Below are 23,254 nucleotides of genomic sequence, written 5' to 3'. Positions count from 1 at the left end.
GCAATTCGACGAACGGTCGAACCGGCGATGTTCGAGAAGCTCATCCCTACCCTCCACTCTCCTCTCGTGTACATACTGCCAACTGTCATATCCTCCACACTCCTCTCCTGTACATACCGCCCACTGTCATACCCTCCACACTCCTCTCCTGTACATACTGCCCACTGTCATACACTCCTCTCCTGTACATACCACCCACTGTCATACCCTCCACACTCCTCTCCTGTACATACTGCTCACTGTCATACCCTCCGCACTCCTCTCCTGTACATACTGCCCACTGTCATATCCTCCACACTCCTCTCCTGTACATACTGCCCACTGTCATACCCTCCGCACTCCTCTCCTGTACATACTGCCCACTGTCATACCCTCCGCACTCCTCTCCTGTACATACTGCTCACTGTCATACCCTCCGCACTCCTCTCCTGTACATACTGCACACCATCATACCCTCCATAATCTATGGATTCCCTGACTCTTCCGCTCATCCACCTCTGCTATTTACTGCAGCTAATCCCTCTCTCCTAGCAAGCTACACTCCCGTCCTCAACTTGCTCTCCTTCCCGGAACACTTCACCTTCTTCCTTGTTACTTTCACTATGGTCAGCTCATCTCTGCTCAACCATGTCTACACTTTGCTCTAGCTTTCCGGTACTATCATCATAGTAAGGCTCCTTCAACACCGAGGTGCTTCTAAACTGTCAGTAAAACACTGAGCACTTTTGAAGAGCTTTTCAGGCGTTTTTGAAGAGCTTTCCATTCATTTCAATGGAGAGGGGCTTTTTTTCACCGCCCTGCCAGCGCACTGCCCTAGTCTGAAAGCATTCATTGATTTTAATTGAAATAGTTTTTTGTGAGCTTTTCAGACGCTTTTTTTTTAACGTGAAAGTGCCTGAAAAGCACCTCATGCCATGTACACACGGCCGGACTTCCCGACAGAAAAATTTCGATGGGAGCTTTCAGCTGGACATTCGGACCATGTGTATGTCCCATTGGACTTTTTCTGTCGGCATTTCTGACGGACTCAGATATAGAACATGTTCTAAATCTCTCTGTTGGAAATGCCAATGGAGTTTAGACCGTTGCAAAGTCCGGCTGTGTGCACAGGGCATTATTGTGAAAGGGCTCTTGGTTAGCACCATCCTCCTCACTCTTTTGCCTTGTTAAGTTTTTCCCTTCTTATCTCATCTGTTGTCCCCTCCATAAATCTTCACTACACAGATCACTCAGCCTCTGGTCTCAGCTCAGCATTCCACAAACAGATCTTACACCCTTTCCATCCCAGTTTGCTTTTAGCTCTCGAATTGTCCTGCCCCCACCATGCAGCCTAGCACAGTCTCTGCACTCACTTTGCTCTTCATTAGCACATACTCTTACCCCCCCATCCTCCTCACCAATTCACTTTTTTCTCAACTTTAGTCCCCCCCCCTTCACATTGGAGTGATTTGTCATGGGATTTGACAAGTCATATCCTATTGTCGGCAATAGCAGTGTTCACATTGACGCAGCGACAACTTTGCGATGCCGCATCAAATTGTAAAAGTAGTACATGTACTACTTTTGCGATTTCGGGTGCAACTTCAATAGGCATGCATGCATGAAGCCACACACAGGTGTGTGCAAAGTCCCACCAGAAGTTACACTGAGATGCAGCTTGAATGCGATTTCAGGTAAAATTGAAAAGTCACAGTAAATGTGAACGGGTGCTAATAGCGGGTTCACACTGGTGTGCTGTGGTTTGTATGTGCAGTTTACCCGCACTTTTAGGTGCGCTCCCATTAAATCCTATTAGACTGTTTTCATGAATGCAAATCACAGTCTTGCGTGCTGCATCTTTGAAGCTCATTCAGAAAACACACAGTCCAATAGAATGCATCAGGAGCGCGCCTAAAACTGGAGGTTAATCGCACATACAATCGCACTGAGGTCAAACCACAGCGCATCAGTTTGAACCCGCTATAAGGCTAGCTTCACACGCTTGCATGTTAGGATCATGCACAAAATTGGGGTCTTCCTGACAAGCACAGAAACGCGCTGTCCTTCAGTAGGCACTCAGCAGTTCCATTGATAGTGAAAGGCACCCCCACACATCTGATAACGCACACATTTCCACACACACCAAACCACATGGTGCCGCAGTACTGTGACACCAACGACCACTTCCCCATATGTGTGCACCCATTACTCTCAGGGTGCTGCAGCCTAACACTGTAAGTACTTTTATAGTGCATGTCACAAACATTAACCACTTGCTTACTGGGCACTTAAAGATCAGTTCCACCCAGGGGGTCGGGTAAAAAAAAAAAAAATTAAAAGTCAGCAGCTACAATACTGCAGCTGCTGACTTTTAATTGGACACTTACCTGTCCCAGGGTCCAGCGATGCGGGTGATCGAAGCCCCGCTCGTCTCCCCCTCCGTTCAGCGGCGCCGGCATTGCAACTGTGGGCGCCGGGCTGTGGCTTCACAGCCTGGCACCCACTGCGCATGCACGAGCGGCGCCGCGTGCCGTGATTGGCCGCTCAGTCACCTGGGACCTGTAATGGGTCCCAGATGATTGACAGCAGCGAGGGAGCAGAGCGGAGCCCTTCCTGTGCCGAGGGGGAAGTGATGTCACCAGACCAGGCACTAGAAGGGGCAGACTACGAGGGACCCCCTAGCAACAGGCATTTAGAGGTAAGTTAAAAAAAATATATATCCAAATGTTTTTTTGTTTTTTAGGATTTTTCAAGTATTTTTGTTTTTTTGGGTGGAACGCCACTTTAAAACCCCCTCCTGCCCAGACCAATTTTCAGCTTTCATTGCTGACACACTGTGAATGACAATTGCTCGGTCATACAATACTGTATCCAAATTACATTTTTATCCTTTTTTTCACACAAATAGAGATTTCTTTTGGTGGTATTTAATCACATCTGGAATTTTTATTTTTTGCTAAACAAACAAAAAAGATGGAAAATTTTGAAAAAAAAAATTATGTTTCATAGTTTGTTATAAATTTTGCAAACAGGTAATTTCTCTCCTTCATTGATATGCCCTGATGAGGCAGCACTGGTGGGCACTGATAGGCGGCACTGATGTCCACTGATAAGATGGTACTGATGGGTGGCACTAATGGGCACTGGTAGGTTACACTGATGGGCACTGGCAGGTGACATTGATGGGAAGCACTGTTGATGAGGCACTGATTGGTGGCACTGTGGGCACTAGTAGTTGGTGAAGGTGGGCACTGGTAGGCGGCGCTGTTGTGTACTGCTAGGTGGCACTGGCAGGTGGCACAGGTGGGCTGGCAGCAGCTCTTCTTGATTGGGACCGATGTCCCTCTGAGAGCCGCCGGTGATCGCCTTTTTTTTTTCTCCTCACGCTGTCAGTGAGAGGAGAAAAAATAGCCGATTGCGGCTGTTTACATCACATGATCAGCTGTCATTGGCTGACAGCTGATCACATGGTAAGGGGTCGTGATTGACCCCTTACTGTGATCAGCCGAGTCTCATAGACTCTCTGATCACAGGGGGTGCGCAGGCCGCTCGGGCATGGGAGGACGTCAATAGAAGTCGCAAAGACGGCTACAGTGCGGATCCGAAGAACTTAAAGACTTTACACCACTATTAGTCCGATTGTGCGCGGGGGGGAGAGGAGCGCAGTTTGCCATCTTTACCCTGGGCACAGGATGACCTTGTCTCAGCACTGGCTGGATCCACATGTTCAGGACATCTCAGTCCCAAATTCCCTGGACAGCCAACAATTATCTCCTCATTTAGTGAAGTGGGGTTCCCCTTTAATAGCAAGAAGGCTTGCCTTCCACTCGAGGATTTGGGAGTCCAGTCTTATTTACTGAAAGGCATCTGTTTAAGACACAAAGCTTGTGTGAGGGGGTTAGCTCAGCAGCGGGTATGTGTTTGACCCCCTGGAAGAGTTCACTACACAAAAATTAGGCACCGCAAACAGTAGTGAAGGTGAAAAAACAAAGGTGCGGTTTATTTTCACTATATACAATGGTTAAAAAACAGCAAAATAAAAAGAAACATGAAAATAAATCCTTGCCAACTTGTCCACTTACTAAGTAGGAAGGTTCCCTGGCTATAAGCTAGGTGCAGCCTTGTGCTGCCCCCAGGACCTATATCTCTGTGTTAAAGAGGCTTGCCACACGGGCATTGTCTCACCGCACAGACAGGTATCACGCTCCCCAGTCTCAACAGGGACAAAAACTGGTTCCAGGATGGAGCACCTCCCTAAGCATTCTGGGAGTTTTTGTAGAGGTCTTAATGAGCCAACTTATTTCAGCTGGGCTCATTAACTGTACCCCTGCAGGACTTTCGGCACTTCCCCATAGTGGTACAAATCTGCATTGAGCCTGAATCTGGGACACACAGATTTGCCATCCTGGACACAACCAGGCAATTTTACCTGCCTGTAGTCACACTTGGAAGAAATGAAAATTATTCTTATTAACCCCAGACAGAGAAGACTTAAGACCTGTAGACTTCATTCCAGTGGCAAAAAATACTTTTTCCTCCCAATAATAATGTGGATAAATGTATGCAAAGTATTGGCAAATAGGTGTTCACCGTCAAAGGGCATCCATTCCATCTGTTTTTTTTTTTTTATTATTATAATGACTCTTTAATACAATAGAGGACCAATGCTGACAAAGCTCATTGAGGGAATCTCCATTGCCTCCTTTTTTGCCTTAAGCCACCTGAGAGTTGGCCAAGTGTGCCACCCCCACCCACTTGTGTATAAGGTCCTCCATTTGCCTAACTAAAGTATTTACCAAGGGTGTTCATAACCTAGACCTGGTGATTGTTGGAAGGGGAGGCCTACTAGTTTCCCACCACCTGGAGCCTTTAACTCCTGAAAGAGGAAAAACCTCTTGCCCTTCTAGTATTTGGAGAGAGCTTTTCTAATTGTGTCCTAAGTGGCCAGTGTCTAAGTTTAAGACCACTCCCGGTATAATTGCGTGCACATCTAAAGGTGGAACCGCGCATGTGCAGAGGAATGGCACTGCCCTTGAAAGGGTAAAGTCCCTAGTGTAAAAATTGTGGCAGTTTTGGAAAACTGAGCAAGGTGCCTAAACTGACCACTCACCTCCCACACACTACGTACTGCCCCTACATTACATGCTCTTTCGTTTCTTCTCCTATTCTTTTTTCCTCTCCCTTCTCTTTTCTTCGAGGTCACTCACCTGCCGACTATCCAGACTCCACATACCATAATCTGCTCTACCCATGGCCCCATAAACATTTTATTGTTAAATGTCAAAGGTTTCAACTCCCCTCTTAAAAGGGTCAAGGCCTTCCAGTCCTTCACATCCCAAAAAATAGGAATTGTGGCTCTCCAGGAAACCCATTTAGCCACACATTCGGCCCCCCGCTATTTCAGGTACTATTATCCGTAGGTATTACTAGCCTCCGCACACACAAAACACTGTGGGGTCTTATTGGCTTTTCATTAGTCCATCCCCTTTACCCTCCCCTTGCTGGAATCAATGATCTGGTGGGTCCCCATCTTATTCTAGTTGGCCTACTCCAGGATACAGACACCACCCCAGTCTCTTACTGTGCACCCAATAATAATCCCAATCCTTTCTTTTCCCATTTACTTCAGGTTGTTCAGACACATTGTAAGAGGGCTCTAATACTTTGTGGTAACTCCAAACAGGTGCTACAACCTTCCCCTAGTTAAATATCCTCCTAATTTTCCTGAAGCGCACACACCCTCCCTGTCCTTCTGCAATTTGCTACAACAGGCTTCCCTGCTTAAAAAATTGGAGGGAATGCAACCCACTAAAGCGCAAATATACCTTTTACTCCTATTCCCATAAATCCTTTGAGGATAGACCATATCTCCCGCTTGCATCTTCCCCCTAATCTGCTCAGATCTCATATACAGCCTATCCCACGGTCTGACCTCTGTGCACTGTCATATCATCCTTAATACCTCAATCCACTGATAGGACCTGGTACATGAATGAAGCCCAGTTGACTAACAAGTCCTATTGCTTCAATATCCAACTCTTTAACCACTTTAAGACCACTTTTTGCTTATAACTGTAAATTTGTATTTTTTACCAGAAAATTACTTGGAACCCCCAAACATTATATATATTTAATTGTGGAATAATAAAATTGTATATGTTTTTTAACAAAACATGATTGTAATCCTTGAGTAGTGAGATAGACCATTCAGCTTCTTTGTAGTGGCCATATGAGGGATGCCCCTAAATCTTCTCTTGATTACTAATATTAGGATGAAGGTAACCCCATACCTTTTTTTTTTTTTCTTTTATGAGTTTAAACCTCCAAGGCCTACATTTAACCTAAGATTTTAAATACGATGACGGAAAAGTAAGGTACAAGGCAAGTACTGAAGTAAACTGCTATAAATGTTCGGGTTTAATAACACTTTAAAATATTTTACGTACTCACCCCATCTTGTGCCAAGGAGTCTGAGTTCAAAACAAAGAGTAGCCATGCCAGTTTCACAGGGTTAAGTACAGTGCTTCTAATTTTTCCTTCCCTGTGCTAGAAATGCAGCACAATGCTCTGAATGAGATCAAAGAATGATATTCAACTGCAGAAAATTGTAATATACACTCTTATACTATAATAGAGCAATATGGTGTCCATTACATTACATTAAAACCTAAGAATCAACTTTAATTGAATTTAGCTATATTTATATAATTTGGCTTTTCTTTTTATTTGTCTTTGTACAGGTGGATTGACGGGTGATTGTTGGTCTTCATAAGCACAGCTAAGTTACATTGGAGACAAGTCATATCAGTGTTCTAAATGGCATTAATGTTTTGGTTGCTCTTCAACAATAATCCAGCCTGAGAGAACAATAGGACAGAAGTCACAATGGTTTTACAGTAAAGTCAACCCCATGTAGACACAAGAGAAGTCACAGAGAAGATATATCTTGCTTGTAACGTGATGAAAGTTTAGCAATGGAAGCAAATCAAATCACACGCCAGAAGGTTTACAAAGGAGAGAAGTCATATCTGTGTTCTGAATGTGGCAAAGCTTTTACAAAGAAGCAACATCTTATCAGACATCAGACAGTACACACTGGAGAGAAGCCATATCAGTGTTTTGAGTGTAGCAAAGTGTTTACACTCAAGTCGCAGCTTTTAAAACACCAGAGTGTTCACACAGGAAAGAAGCCATATCTGTGCCCTGAATGTCCCAAAGCTTTTGCAGAGAAATCCAGCCTTCTCAGACACCAAAAGTCTCACAATCTAGAGCAGCCATATCCATGTTCTGAATGTGACAAAGCTTTTACAGAGAAGCCAAATCTTATCACACACCAGAGGATTCACACTGGAGAGAAGCCATATCAATGTTCTGAATGTGATAAAGCTTATAAACAGAAGTCACATCTTACCAGACACCAGAGGATTCACACTGGAGAGAAGCCGTTTCAATGTTTTGAGTGTAACAAAGTTTTTGCAGTCAAGTTTAGGCTTTTAAGACACCAGACGGTTCACACCGGAGAAAAACCATATCAGTGTTCTGAATGTGGAAATGTTTTTACAAAGAAGATAAATCTTATCACACACCAGAGGAGCCACACTGGAGAGAAGCCCTATCAGTGTTCTGAATGTGACAAAGCTTTTACACAGAAGACAAATCTTATTGGACACCAAAAGACTCACACTGGAGAGAAGCCATATCAGTGTTCTGAGTGTAGCAAAGCTTTTCCAGTCAAGTCAAGGCTTTTAAGACACCAGAGGATTCACACTGGAGAGAAACCATATCAGTGTTCTGAATATGGCAAAGCTTTTTTGGAGAAGAACCAGCTTATCCTACATGAGAAGGGCCACACTGGAGAGAAACCATATCCATGTTCTGAATGTGACAAAGCTTTTATGCAGAAGGCAGAGCTTATTAAACACCAAGCGGTCCACACTGGAGAGAAGCCATATCAGTGTTCTAAATGTGGAAAAGCTTTTACACAGAAGACTAGACTTATTAAACACCAGCTGATTCACATTGAAGAGAAGTCATATCAGTGTTCTGAATGTGACAAAGCTTTTACAGTGAAGAAATCCTATATCAGGCACCAGAGGATTCACAATATTCATTTTTAGATACAGGAAGGAAACACTGAAGAGGTATATTAGGGCAGTATCTGATAAGCAACTCTGAAAGGGTTTGGGGTGTCTCAGAAGTTTCACACCCCACATCAACAAGCTAATCAGAAGGAAAACAATATAATGCTACTTTAAGAAGCAAACTTACTAGAAGATTTAGACAACTGTAACAGACATGATAACCTCAGGCTCTGGGGTGTCCCGGAAACAGTCAGTGATTTAACATCAGCTATGCTTAAGCTTTTTAAAACTTTGCTACTAGATTAAGATGTGCAGGGATGGGGTGTGGTCTTTGCATGGGGGAGGGAAGCAGCATCATGGCTGAGCTCCTGAGCTATCTACCATTTACAGACATACAGCAGTCACCTACCGGCCCCTGTCCATCTCCATGGAGTGACAACCAACAAGAGGAAGCCTGAGAAGTCACAGCAATACTGCTCTTCCACAGCCATGGACTGCTTTTTGAAACAGCTGCAGCCAACTGCTTCTCCTCCTGAACCGGCAAGGTGGTGCCGGCAGCCGATCCTGTTAAACCTTGTATGCTCCCCTTCGCTCCAGCACAGTACCTGGTGCTCCTACAGACAGAAGAGCCTGACTGGGATCACAACCTGCCTTTTCTCTTCCCAATCAGTGACCTGCCTCCACGCTCCTTTACATTGTCTCCAGATACCAGCTATGTGGCAATAATATGCTCCCATGCTCTAAGGGAAGGACACAGACATGGTGGCCCTCGCTAACTACTACAGCACTGACTCAACGAGACCACAGGGACCCCTCATCCATTCAATCAGCTATAGACTGTAGTGAGTACACCTCCCCAGCCCTGCTCTGATGCCAGTTGGCTGACTTCAGCTACTCCAGGGGAATGTGCTCTGGTGTTTCCTGCCCACTATGAACTAGAAGGATGACTATGAGATGCTAGTGAACAGGATTGAAATGGCCCTTAGGGAAGACATGCTGTTCCTCTATAAAGAAGTGGCAGAGATTTGATTTGATATGGGATTTGTACTGCGCCGAATGCGCTCCGTTAGGAGATAGATGGTAAACTGGCTGATGCAGTACAGGGCAATACTGATATAAGAATGGTTGCCACCACTGCCCAGATCTCACAGGATGCTCTCAGTTCACAAATACCATAACTACATCTTTTTTTATTGATGATCTAGAAAACTACAGCCACCTCAAGAATATCCGGCTCTGGGGAATCCCAAAGGCCATTGCACAAGCTGATCTGTGGGCCACAGTCACTGACATCTTCATTGGCTATCTGGAGCGCCTAACTCAGACTGAAATTACTATTGACAGAGTCCAAAGACCATTACCATCCCGAGATGTATTATACTGCCTGCATTCATATACCCTGAAAGAAGGCATCCTACAGAGAGAGCCTGACATAAGGGACCGTTGGACTTTGATGGGACCCAAATTCATCTTCTCCCAGATGTTTCCAAGAAAACTCTGCAAATGAGAGGATCCCTTAGACCTCTGCTGGACAAGCTCTGTTCCCATAGCCTGAAATACAAATGAGGCAATTAATTTCACCCTCTTTATGTAATGGTAACTGCACTTTCTCGCCAAAACATCCATCAGGATTATATGCCTTATTTGATTTCACGGGTATAGAACCACTCCAGGTTTCTAATTGGCTAGATTTCTCCAACACTGTACCCCCTATTCCTGCTGACAGGCCCCACAGTAGAGTGACACCATCCAGGAGACTCAGCTGTGACGCCCAACAGTAACAAATCATAGACATGTTATTGTGGTCCCTGACTCAGTTTTTGAGACTTACTGTCGCTAATTTTCCCTGGAACACTTCCAGAGGGGATAGATGGTGGGTGCCTTCACAGGGGTCTAGAGCACCCCATTCCCTCCCCTTATCGCCCCCCCTTTTTTCTTTCCTTCCATTTTTGGAACACCTGGGAGGACACGTTGCAGATAACCACATACCACATGATATCATTTCCTCTACTCACAAACCTTGGAGAGGGTACTTTAGGGGATGAGATGAGTGAACAGGGAACTTGTGCCTGATCTCCAGGGTGTCCCACTTGGAAATAACAAAGATATGCACCCTCTGTGTAGTTGGTTTATAGGTTAGACTGCACATTATAGCATGTACTTGCTTTGCTGGCTTTACAAAATGCAACACAATTCTAAACACAATGTGCAATACTCCCTTTACAGGACATTGCTCCGTACTTTAGATTGTCATTATGCCAAAGATAGTAGGAATGGTTCTGGACAATATATGTGCCTTAATAGTTACTTCCCCTGTAATTTCTCCTATCCTTTGGGGAAGGAAATCTCTCCCTCCTGGTGTGGGAGCTTTGTTGGCCTGATCAGCAGGGTTGAACAATGCCAGCCAATTATACTTAATCATTGGCTTGAGACATAACAATTATGGGCTTATTGCCCAGATGTGACCTGGGTGAGCTTTGTCCCACCTGGCCTGATCTGTGTGAAGTTTTCTATATCTATTTGATGGTTTTGAAATTACAGACAGATGCACATTGTCTGCTTAGTTATGACACTGCTGATTCACCATGCTGTATCTTCAGAGAGCATGGTCTCAAGGTACCATACTGGCTGTCCAAGTGCACATGACTTTTACATGGGGAGAGTCAAGCTGAGTATGCAATGTGCAGCAGTCTCATGGATTTATTTCTGCAAATGTATTATTATGTCTTACTGACCTCTCTCAGGTTCTGTTTTCTATTGTTAGCAATGTTTGGGGGAAGGGGGGACAGGCTCTTATATCTCAATCTGCTTATCGACTGTGTTTTAGATTAGATTTCCCCTTTTCCTTTTTTCCCTCTGGTTTCTTCTGAGACATGGGTCCTAGATACCCTTCCCTACCATTTTTTTTTCTTTGCTTTCTCACTATACTCAACCTCTAATCAGGACACTGAAAGTAATCTCATGAAATTTTAAAGGCCCTAACCTGCCAGAAAAATGGTCTATGTGTCTGGGTGACATTTTGAGACAAAATTTCTTTTTTCCCCAACTCTAACCAGATTTTGTTCCTTGACTCTGGGGGTAAGGTTCAAATGTCATCAACAGGCAGGAACAGATTGCCTTCTCCATTCTCATCAATTACTTGATGTCTGACGCATTATGCACCCCCAAGACAGAGCTTATTCATACTATTCCCCTGCAATACTCATGCATCAGTCTTTTCCCATTCAAGATATGTGTCGTGACTCATAGTTTCTGATGCTGGGATAGGATATATTGCTTTGTCTGCTCACGCTTTTATTTCGAGTTACAGCCAGAATGTTTGCCCCCAAAAGCCACTTCATGGAATTTAAATTAAAAGTTATTTTAGGATCAACCAGTTGGAACTACAAACCTTCTTTGAGTTAAATAAAAGACTCATTGGTGAGTCCCCTCATGTTATGGGCCTCTCACAAATACTGCATTTGAGTCCTAATTAAACATGGACGTAGGCCTAAAAAGGACAGGATATGTAATACCTCTGACCTGATCATGACATTTCTGTGTCTTGGATGGCACCATAAGCTACCTCTTCCCATCATTAGACACTGAAATAGCTGAGACTAGAGAACAACTCTAAAAATCTTTCCCTTTTATAAGACAAAACATTTGTTGCTACTAGGGATGGGCTTTATGTTCTGGTCAAACACGAGTTCGACTCAAACATTGGCTGTTCGCCTAACAGCGAATTTGAAAGTCGTGGAACACCCTTTTAAAAGTCTATGGGAGAAATCAAAAGTGCTAATTTTAAAGGTTTATATTCATGGTATTGTCATAAAAAGTGTTTGGAGACCTGGGTCCTGCCCCAGGGGACATAGATCAATGCAAAAAAAGTTTTCGGCCTTTTTTTTGGGAGCAGTGATTTTAATAATGCTTAAAGTCAAACAATAAAAGTGTAATATTCCTTCAATTTTTTTACCTGGGGGGTGTCTATAGTATGCCTGTAAAGGGGCGCATGTTTCCCGTGTTTAGAACAGTCTGACAGCGAAATGACATTTCTAAGGGAAAAAAAGTAATGTAAAACTACTATCGCTAGTGCCGGCTATAATGAATCGTCGGTCCAGCAATACACATAAAAGTTCATTGATAAAAACGGCATGGAATTTCCCCACAGGAGAACCCCGAACCAAAATTAAAAAAAAAAAAAAATGCTGTCCAGTTCTGGGCACCAGTCCTCAGGAGGGACGTACTGGAAATGGAGCGAGTACAAAGAAGGGCAACAAAGCTAATAAAGGGTCTGGAGGATCTTAGTTATGAGGAAAGGTTGTGAGCTCTGAACTTATTCTCTCTGGAGAAGAGACGCTTGAGAGGGGATATGATTTCAATTTACAAATACTGTACTGGTGACCCCACAATAGGGATAAAACTTTTTTCGCAGAAGAGAGTTTAATAAGACTCGTGGCCACTCATTACAATTAGAAGAAAAGAGGTTTAACCTTAAACTACGTAGAGGGTTCTTTACTGTAAGAGCGGCCAGGATGTGGAATTCCCTTCCACAGGCGGTGGTCTCAGCGGGGAGCATTGATAGCTTCAAGAAACTATTAGATAATCACCTGAATGACCGCAACATACAGGGATATGTAATGTAATACTGACATATAATCACACACATAGGTTGGACTTGTGTCTTTTTTCAACCTCACCTACTATGTAACTATGTAACATGCCCTCAACATTGGGAGGGTGCTTTTGAGGTAGTCCCCCAAACCACCTTCTCCCCATGTTTATGGGGAGAAGGGCATAATCCCCACAACCCTTGCATGTTGGTTGTGGGGGTCTGCGGGCAGGGGGCTTATCGTAATCTGGAAGCCCCCTTAACATGTCCCCTGGGGCAGGACCTGGGTCCCCAAACACTTTTTATGACACTAACTTGCATATAAGCCTTTAAAATGAGCACTTTTGATTATTCATGTTCATGTCCCATAGACTTTAACGGTGTTCACGTGTTTGAACACATTTTTTGCCTGTTCGCATGTTCTGGATGCGAACCGAACCAGGGGGTGTTCAGCTCATCCCTAGTTGCTACACAACAGCTGTTTTTTTTCATGAATATGGTACCCTGTTTCCCCGAAAATAAGACCTAGCGTGATTGTCGGTGATGGCTGCAATGTAAGCTCTACCCCCCCAAATAAGCCCTACCCTGTTTCCTCGAAAATAAGCCCTACCCTGAAAAGAAGACCTACAAGGACTTTAACTAGGACTTATTTGGGGGGTAGGTTTTATATTGCAGCCATCACCGACAATCACGCTAGGTCTTATTTTTGGGGAAACAGGGTAGTAAAGGCAATAAAGCGCTAGCTCATGCATAGCAGCCACATTCAGACAATTTAAACATGCCCCTTGAAGGTGCTTAGTTGGAACACAGGTTTGCTGACATAAAAGCCTACTTACCTTCAGTAAAGATGCTCACTTTGATGGTAGATGAAAAAGAATCTTTGGCCAAGCCGATCACAGTGGATGAACATCTTCATGCAGTATCCACAACTCTAATTGGAAAAGCTCCTGGTCCAGTTGGCCTCACTGCCTTATGTTATAAAATGTTCTTTCCTCAGTTTACTCCATTTCTTAGAGGTGTTTAATACCATTTTGGAGGGCTATCCTATTCCAAAAGACCTATCGTGGGCCCAGATATCAGTCGTTCCCAAGCCAAAAGCCCCTCACAATGCGCCAGTTATCGGTCACTTTCATTAGTGAATTGCGATCTGATAATATTCTCCAAAATGAATGCACATAGATTTGTCCCAATCCTTCAACACATTGTTTGTCCAGCCCTAACTGGTTTTAACTGCACTAGAGAGGCATGTGATAATACTATCCATTCAATCAACCTCCTCTCCAAGGCTAGAAACTCATCCACTCCTATGCTTCTGTTGTCTACTGATGCAGATAAAGCCTTTTGATAGGGTTGATTGGACTTTCGTGCTTTTCACATTGGAGCGCTGGACTCTATGCTCATATTGATTAAGGCTTTATATTCCACACCCTCAGGATCAACAGCAGTGTCTCTGCCCCATTTGACATTCATAATGGAACAAGGCAAGGGTGCCCCCTTTCACCCTTACTTTTTGTGACCCAAGCACCTCTCCTACATTATATATGAACAAACTCAGTCTTCTCTGGCCTATCAGCCCAAGATTATCACCACAAGGTTGCAGCCTATGCTGACAACCTTCTTTTCTACATTACTAATCCGATAATCTCCCTTCCAACTCTTCCTCAGGAACTTCACACATATGGGGCTCTGACAAATTTTAAGATGAACCATAAAAAAAAAATCAATGGCCATAAGTGTGTGTCTGGATGAGCATACCTTGAAGTCTCTTAGGCCTAGCTTCCCATTCCATTGGGCATTGCAGTCTATCAGATACCTGGGTACGCACATTCCTGCTGACCCCTCTCTGATATTTAAGATTAATTGCCTCCCATTATTACACTCTCTATGACTGACCTGGATTCTTGGACTAACAATGCGTTCTCCTAGTTTTGGAGGTCTAATATCCTAAAAATTAATGCAATGCCTCAGCTCCTATACTCACCAGCAAATGTACCAAGGGCTTTCTTTTGTGCCCTAAGATCAGAGATCATCAAATTTAGTTTGGCGTGGAAATGTGCCCCGAATCACCCAAGATGTTCTGATTAGACAGAAGGAGAGGGGGGGGGGGGTGGGATTACCGGACCCATTTTTCTATTAGCCTGCTACACATATGTTCTGCTGTCAGAGCTTTCTTGGTCTGGAACACAAATACCCAGAAACCTGCTCAAATTGGGCTGTGCCCGCCCAGTTGTGTGACATTAGCAAATTATTATTCGCTAATGTCTTCCTTCTTCTCCTCCCAGCCAAATCAGGAAGTGGGTCCTGAGAACCCATTGGCCAGGTGTCTTAGGACTCCCGGCAAATTGGGTCTCAGGACCCACTTCCTGTTCAACCGGGAGGAGAAGCAATGGGCCGGCACTTCCCATGACAAGCTGGAGCGAGGAACAGTCTAAGGTTAGGCCACTTATTGCCACCTTCCCATCCATCTCCCGCGGTGGGGGGGCGGCAGTCGATTGTGGTAGTGCAAGTGAGGGGGGCAGGTTTGTTTGCTGCCCCCCCAAAATATTGAACACCAGCCACCACTGCCCATGTATCCCTCACAGGCCATTCTGACCCAATCTTTCATGCCTGGATTGATCAGAGAATCTTTAGAGCCTAGAGTATAAACAGAAAAGTCAGTGCTACTATCCATACACCACATAAATAGAAGAGCTCCCAGGTACTTGATCCGCAGTTGCTAAAGTTATGACTAAGGCCTTATAGGCTGAAACGTGTCAACTGACTTAATCTGTGTTTGTTCACTGTGGCTATTCAATAATATGAAGAAATTTTAAGAGCAACAACCAGAGTGCGGATCAATTTTTCTACAATCTTTAGAGCCTCACAGTTTCTATTTGCAAACAGTGGCTCCTTCACTTCCTGCATTCCTTACCTAAACCTCATAACTTCCGGAGAGAACTGACTCCCTTTGAAGAAGTCTGACTAGAGAATGGAGCCATGCACCACTCTATCTTCTTATCAAATACCCGCTGCTTACCCACGGTGTATACTGGGATTGTACCTGCTGCTTACCCACTATGTATACTGAGATTTAACCGCTGCTTACCCACTATGTATACTGAGATTGTACCCGCTACATACCCACTGTGTATACTGGAATTGTACCTGCTACTTACCCATTGTGTATACTGAGATAGTGGGTAAGCAGTGGGTACAATCTCAGTATACACAATGGGTAAATAGCAAATACAATCCCAGTATACATAGTGGGTAAGCAGCGGGTCTAATGTATACTGAGATTTTACCCACTGTGTATATTTTATTTTTTATTTATTTATTTCAGGTACTTATATAGTGCCGTCAATTTACGCAGCGCTTTACATATACATTGTACATTCACATCAGTCCCTACCCTCAAGGAGCTTACAATCTAAGGTCCCTAACTCACATTCATACATACTAGGGACAATTTAGACAGGATCCAATTAACCTCCCAGCATGTCTTTGGAGTGTGGGAGGAAACCGGAGTACCCGGAGGAAACCCACGCAGGCACAGGGAGAACATGCAAACTCCAGGCAGGTAGTGTCGTGGTTGGGATTCGAACCAGCGACCCTTCTTACTGCTAGGCGAGAGTGCTACCACTACACCACTGTGCCGCCCTGGGATTGTACCTGCTGCTTACCCACTGTCTATACTGGCATTGTACCCGCTACTTATTCGCTTTGTATACTGAGATTGTACCCGCTGCTGACCCACTATGTATACTGGGATTGTATCTGCTACTTACCCACTGTGTGTACTGGGATTGTACCCGCTGCTTACCCACTGTGTATACTGAGATTGTACCTCCTACCGACCCACTGTGTGTACTGCAATTGTACCCGCTACTTACCTACTGTGTGTACTGGGATTGTACCCCCGCTACTTAGCCACTGTGTATACTGATATTGTACCCCCTACTTAGCCACTGTGTATACTGATATTGTACCCCCTACTTACCCACTGTGTATACTGATTTTGTACCCCCTACTTACCCACTGTGTATACTGAGATTATACCTGCTGCTTACCCACTGTATAGCAAGGTACTTTTGGTTGGCTGGACCTACATGGAAATGGTATTATCCAAGTTTGGTTTTAAGGGTTCCATACTAACATCTACTTTAGCTCTATACTCATGCCCATCTGCACAGGTATACTCATCTGGCTTCCTATCCACACCCTTCAACATATCAAACAGGACCAGACACTGACCATCTTTAATCTAATGATAGAACCACTAGCCAAAGCAGTTAGGACACACCCCTTGATTACAGGTTTCCAGTTTGGCTCTAGCATGCATACCATAAACTTATTTGCGGACAATGTAATCCTGCTCTTGACCAACCTGCTTACATCCCTAAAACAGGCCCACAAAATCCTAACCGATTTTGGCGATATCTCTTATTACAAAGTTAACTTCACTAAATCTCTAATTTTAGTTGTAGGAGGACCGCCTTCCATACGGAATATACTACAAAAACAATTTCCATATATGTGGAGTAAGAGAGGTATTACACTAATACAACTTCTGCACTAGTTAAAGCTAATATAATTCCGCTAATTACCAAACTGGAAACCCAACTAAAAGATATGTCGAAAAAGGAAATATCCTGGCTAGGCAAAATAACAGCCTACAAAATGTTGATCTTACCACAAATCTTATATATATATATATATATATATATATATATATATATATATATATTCCGCACCCTGCCAATTCATATAGTGCACCATTACCTCAAAAACCAAATCTGAGCTGGAAATACATTTGGGGTGGCAAAAAAAGCGAGATGCTCTCGCGATAACCTCACCTCCCACAGGAAAGTAAGAGGGGCAGGACTAGTGGACCTCTATGACTACCTATGGGCAGTTAGACTAGACCATATCAAATACTGGTTATACGAGAGCAATACACCACTATGGGTAGACATAGAAAAGACAAAATCCCCAACGAAAGACCTAACATCACTACTTATGGGTGAAATCTGTATGCCATGGGACATGAAATATCTTTCCCTCCTATGCAGATTTCACTGATGGCATGGAGATTACTCCTAAACCAAAATCACACTGATACACAGGAAATAGATTACAAGCTAACACTGAACCACCTAGAAACAAAAATTCCAATGCTATCAGTTAAGGATCTGGTAGACCATGGCATCGCACACATATCAGACCTCTATAATGGACCCCAGCACAAATCCACAAAACAAATTATGATACTGTACCAATTGCTGAACAATAAGCTGTTCTCATGTTTACGAATAACACATTTCCTCAAATCGCATCCAAGTCCAAAGATAAAAATTCTGCCCAAAGTATGGCAATTTTACTTAACACCCAAACAAAACCTAAAAGGAATATCATTATTTTACAACCTCATCTGTTACAAACTAGCATTTAAGAAAACCACAGCAATGGGGAAATGGGAGACAGACTTGGGCATCACCTTCTCAGATGAACAATGGCAACACACTGCAGGGAAACACACAAAGCTTCACATTGTGTTAAGCATCAGGAAATGATGATTAAAATGGCAAACGGATGGCACTACACCCCATATAGAATAGCAAGCTATTTCCCAGAAACATCGCCACAATGTTGGAGGGACTGCAGGCAAATAGGAAACCTATTACATATGTTCTGGCAATGCCCAAATATAAAAAAGCCTATGGAACCGAATATTCCAGCTTATCTCCTCCCTAACAGGAATTTTAACCCCTCCTGACCCAGCTTTGGCAATCCTTCACTTGGGCATAGAGAAATTCCCACCCAACTTCAAACCAGTCATTACCAACATCCTACTGGAGACAAGCATACTGATACTTCGCAACTGGAAAAACAACACCTCTATAAACCTCAATCAGATGGTACGAGACCAGTCCACAGAAACTATACGTTTGAGCGTCTCATTGCAATATATTTGCCAAACATTAGTCTATATGGCCAAACAAGTAACAACAAGTAAGGCTTCCTTGACCTGTTGATTTTCACATGCTTTCGCCCCGTTCTACTGATTAGCTAATGATTTGTTATTATTAACCACTCAAAAGTTCTTATACGGATGTATACTGTGTATATCGAAATGTCTTATCTTATTTGTAATCTGTTCATATCTGAAATACTCAATAAAAAAATATTGCAACAAAAAAAGAAAAAAAAAAAAAGAAAAAGCTGTCCAGGCATTTTCCTGTGACCGTCTATGTTGGGCATTACATTCTAAACCACCTCCTGACCAGCCTCCGAGAGACATCCTCCTCCAGTATGAAGGATTTCCTTGTAGAGGAGCACATTCTTATGCCCCGTAAGGAGAACCCCAAGTTCCCAGCCCAGACAGGGGTAACAGCTGTATAACAGCACACACACTCTATTATCCCACCACTGCCACACACATGACAAGGATGGAAGATCACGGGAACTAGAAAACCAGGAGAGGATCTTGTATGGTGGAGGAGGGAAGGAGAGGGAGATTATTGTGATAGACTTGGCACAGCCTGCAATACCTCTGACCACCACTAGAGGGAGACTCCACACATATCTAACTGGCTGACCACACACAGGCAGATACAAATCTTACATACAATCTGGTGCACTATGAGGGTTGGGGATCAGTCTAGTAATCAGCACACACTTCTGGGGTTCCTCAGGCTCCCCTACAAGCTAGAAATCTTGTGTTACTCCCTCTTCCCACTATCCATGTGCACCCCACACCAGACACACAGCATGGGGGCAGTGAGGGGACGGGGACAGGGGGATAAGTTGATTGAATAAATTGGTGTTCACTGGGGGGGTGTTGGGGATTAGTGCTTAGAAGGATGGGCTCAAGCGTGTTCGTAGCCACACGTGGAGATCCCGCCAGGAAGTACGCACGACGCTGCGCTAAACACAAGCAGTGAGACATTTTCCCAGTCAGCAGCTGCAGAGATCAGGAAATGTCTCACTGCTTGTGTTTAGCGCAGCGCAGTGCCGACTTCCTGGCGGGCTCTCCACGTGCGGCTCCGAACACGCCTGAGCTCATCCTTAGTGCTTAGTAGGAAAAATGGGGCAAAAACAAGGAGGGGGGCAGAGGTGCTCAATAGAGAGACAGGAGGCACTGGTGCTCAGTGGTTGGACGGGGGCAGTGGGGGGACAGGAGGGTAATTGGGGGACCAGAAGTTTAAAATGAAGGCTATAAAGGGGCAGTGAGGTGGGAAGGGGAGCAATGAGGGGAACAGAGGGTGGATAGGAGAAAGTGAGGGACAGGGGGAGGATAAACTGGGAGGCAGTGAGGGGAAACAAGGAGCTGGACAGGGAGGTCGTGGGGGGGGGGAATGGTGGACAGAGGGGTCAGTGGAGTGAATTGGGAGATGAATACTTGGCTGATGGTGTCCTGGTCTGGAGGTTGATGTGAAGCTCCTCTGATGAGTCTTCTATGGTTGGGGTCCTCTCGGATGGTCCCTCTTGGCTCCTCTGATGAGTCTTCTATGGTCGGTGACTTCTGACTCTTCCCAGCACGGTGACTGGACATGAAAGGGGAAATCTCGCCCAACTCTCGACTTCTCTTCCTCCTGCTCACAAGTGTCAACAATCAGGGGAAAGTTCTCCTTAAAGTGTCATTCCACCTTGTGGGAGGTCCTAGGCCTGCAATGTGAAGACTAAAGACATGAAGCTTATTCTGCTCTGACCTGTGTGAGAACTTCTCTGTCTCTCCTCCGTGTTCCCGATGGAAGATGGAGGCTTCTTGTCCTGGCTGAGAGGTGTGAGGGACGTTCTGTGTCTGCACTATGGATCTGGGAAGACTCCAATCACATTGTGAGCCAGCTTCCTCACAGAATCCCCAGGTAGGGTTTCTACCTCATCCCTTTAAACCCGAACACATATGAATTACTCAGGTTCTGAGGCTAAATTAATGCAGATAAGGCACCAAGTGAGTTTAATTAATCAGCCACATGTATAATGTATAATGTAATTCATATGTGTTTGTTTTTAAAGGGATGAGGTGGCAACCCTATCCCCAGGCCATGCAGACTACAAACAGTGCGGGGGAGGGGGAGGGGGGATTCACAAAGTGGACCCGCTCCCCCCATTCTCTGGAATGACACTATTATCATTACATTTTCATCATTTGAAGGTTTGTTGGATGTTCTTCTGGTTAGCGGAGGTGAAATCAACATTGATTATTGAGCGCAGTGAGGAGAAGATTGGGAGGAGCAGGATGGGGAATTTTTGTCTCTCATATTGCACACATCGGGGATCACCTCATACACTTCATCTTCTACATGTGCTGGACACCATGACACTCATTTCTTGGGGAAAACGTTCTCCCGGAGATCTTGCAGGAGATGAAAGGAATGTTGTACGAAGCATGAGTGAGACGAGGCACATGACATCACACGCTCCATCTTCTGCATGCGCAAGAAGTTGATTTTTTACAAGGGTCCATCCTGTGCTCTAGAGGTAGAATTGTGTTGGGTTACAGTGTTTGGACATCACCAACACCCAAGGCCCAATTTCTCCACAGATGTGTGACAGTTGTGCAAAATGTACAATTTTAGACCAAGATCAAGCCTCTACTGTGTGTTGGGTTACAGTGATTTGGCATTATTAATACCTGAAAAATGAATATTGAATATCAAATACTTACAACAAATGTTCTTACCTGTGGAGCTCCCTGTCAACCTACCACTGGGTATGCCCAGCCCATACCCCCACCTGTCAATACCTAACTCATAAATTTGACTTCCTCCCCCAGGTCGGTGTTTCATAGCTAGATTTCCACACCTGGGTAGGAGTTTGTAGTGCCACACAGAGCTCATCAGGAAAGGAAAATTGTGGTAAGTATTTATTTAATATTACATTTTTCATTTTCTTGACAAATTGACTCCGGTGAGACTCTACAAGCAGCTGCCCAGGAGGTTGAAAGGCTTCTTGTGGAGTGCGCTGTTATTCCCTCTGGAAGAGCCAACCCCCTATCCTAAATTACCAAAGAGATCACTTTCACAAGCCAAGAAGCAATCAATCTACTGGAAGTTCTGGCCCCCTTGAGTGAACCTCTGGGAATCGCAAACAAGCAATCTGATGACCTTAAGTCAGAGGCAGCATCAATTAAAGTCTTCAGCCCTCCCCCTGCATCCAAAGAACTAACTTTGCATTCATCTTCCAGAAGAAAAGTAGGCAACATGATTTCTTGACTTGGAATGGATTTTTGAGACCACTTTGGGAATAAAGTCCAGCATTGGGAGCAGAACAACTGCCCACCAGATAGGATGTACAGGGTTCTTTACACCCTAGAGCCATCAACTCAGAAACAATCCTGGCTAAGGCTAACACTACCAGGAAAGTTGCCTTTAACTTCAAGTCCCATAGCGATACCTCTCTCATGAAGTTGGAAACAGACACATAGTTGAGTACTGTTGTGAGGTCCCATGTAGGAAACATGGGGGTTCTGGGAGGCCTTAGTATTACAGACTTAAAGAACTGAAGAATCAGTTTATCAAAGGCCAACTGAGTCCTGGCAAAGGCTGAGATGGTGGAGTTGTTGCCTTTGAGCATGCTTACGCACTGGCCCATGTCAAGACCTTCCATGTAGATGAAGTCGACAACCAGGTGAGGATGAATAAAATGTCTCCATGTCGAGACCTCTTTGAAGAAAATCAAGGACATAACAGACTCAAGACTTCCCTGGAAAAATAATTCTCTGAAGTAACATATTCTTGCAATTTTAGCCAGACCTTGTAGACTACTTTGTTCATGATGCTCTTCTGTGCTCCCATGAGAGTATCTACCACTCTCAAAGAGCAACCTAATTCTGCAAATCTCCACCTCTCAAAATCTAGGCCTCTAACTGGAGCTTTTCTGGAGCTGGATGGAGAACAGTACCCTGTGACATAAGATCTGGCCTCGTGGGTAAGAGTAGAGGCGGCTGTATGCTCAGACGCAGTAGGAACAGATACCAGGGGTGCTTGAGCTGGTCCAGCACAACCGCTAGTATCTTAACATTTCCCTGCATCACCCTGGTCAGAAAGGGCAAGATGAGAGGTACTTAGGGAAAAGCGTAAGCTGTCTGGAAGGTCCACTTCAAGCTCAGAGTGTCCACTAAGGCAGCTTGGTGATGATGTATCTAACAACATTTTGATAATATTTTAATTGTCCGGAGATGCAAAAAGGTCCACCTCTGGGCAAAAGGACAAATCCACCAACTGTTGAGTAGTGATCACTCTTTGTTGTCTATCGATTACCTTGTAGATAGTCCACCTGGAGGTTGACCTGGCCCAGCACATATTCCACTGACAGGAGGAGAAGGTTCTCCTGGGCCTAATTCACTATGGGCTCCATTTCCCTCAAGAAAGACTCTGCGTGTCCCCCTGATTCTTGGTGAAGGCCACTGCCATGACATTGTCCATCCTTAGGAGCACTGATCCTCCCCTTATCATAGGACTGAATGCAAGGCCTGATGTTCTGCCCACCCTCCAGTTTTTGGAGGAAGTTCATTTCTTTGAATGAGCCCACTGGAAGATGGCATCCCAGCCTGTCTTGCTGGTGTCCAAGGTCGCTACAACCAGATTACCAGAGAAGAAAGTTACATTGTAGGAGATTT

At 44.4% G+C, this 23,254-nt stretch overlaps 2 protein-coding genes across 2 annotated transcripts in view; one reads left to right on the top strand and one right to left on the bottom strand.

Moving 5' to 3' along the window:
- LOC141126606 (uncharacterized) overlaps positions 1-23,254 on the bottom strand; it is a 757,790-nt gene that overhangs the window by 408,047 nt on the left and 326,489 nt on the right.
- LOC141126583 (uncharacterized) overlaps positions 1-23,254 on the top strand; it is a 137,556-nt gene that overhangs the window by 46,178 nt on the left and 68,124 nt on the right. Inside the window, exons 3-4 of the mRNA XM_073612503.1 lie at positions 6,992-7,234; positions 7,319-8,045. Of these exons, the coding sequence (XP_073468604.1) occupies positions 6,992-7,234; positions 7,319-8,045 (970 nt within the window). The remainder of the gene's footprint in view (positions 1-6,991; positions 7,235-7,318; positions 8,046-23,254) is intronic.

This window comes from Aquarana catesbeiana, linkage group LG02 (assembly GCF_042186555.1).
Source record: "Aquarana catesbeiana isolate 2022-GZ linkage group LG02, ASM4218655v1, whole genome shotgun sequence".
Lineage (NCBI taxonomy): Eukaryota > Metazoa > Chordata > Amphibia > Anura > Ranidae > Aquarana > Aquarana catesbeiana.
The sequence above is the reverse complement of the archived record's forward strand: the minus strand, read 5'-3'. Positions and strand labels throughout refer to the sequence as shown.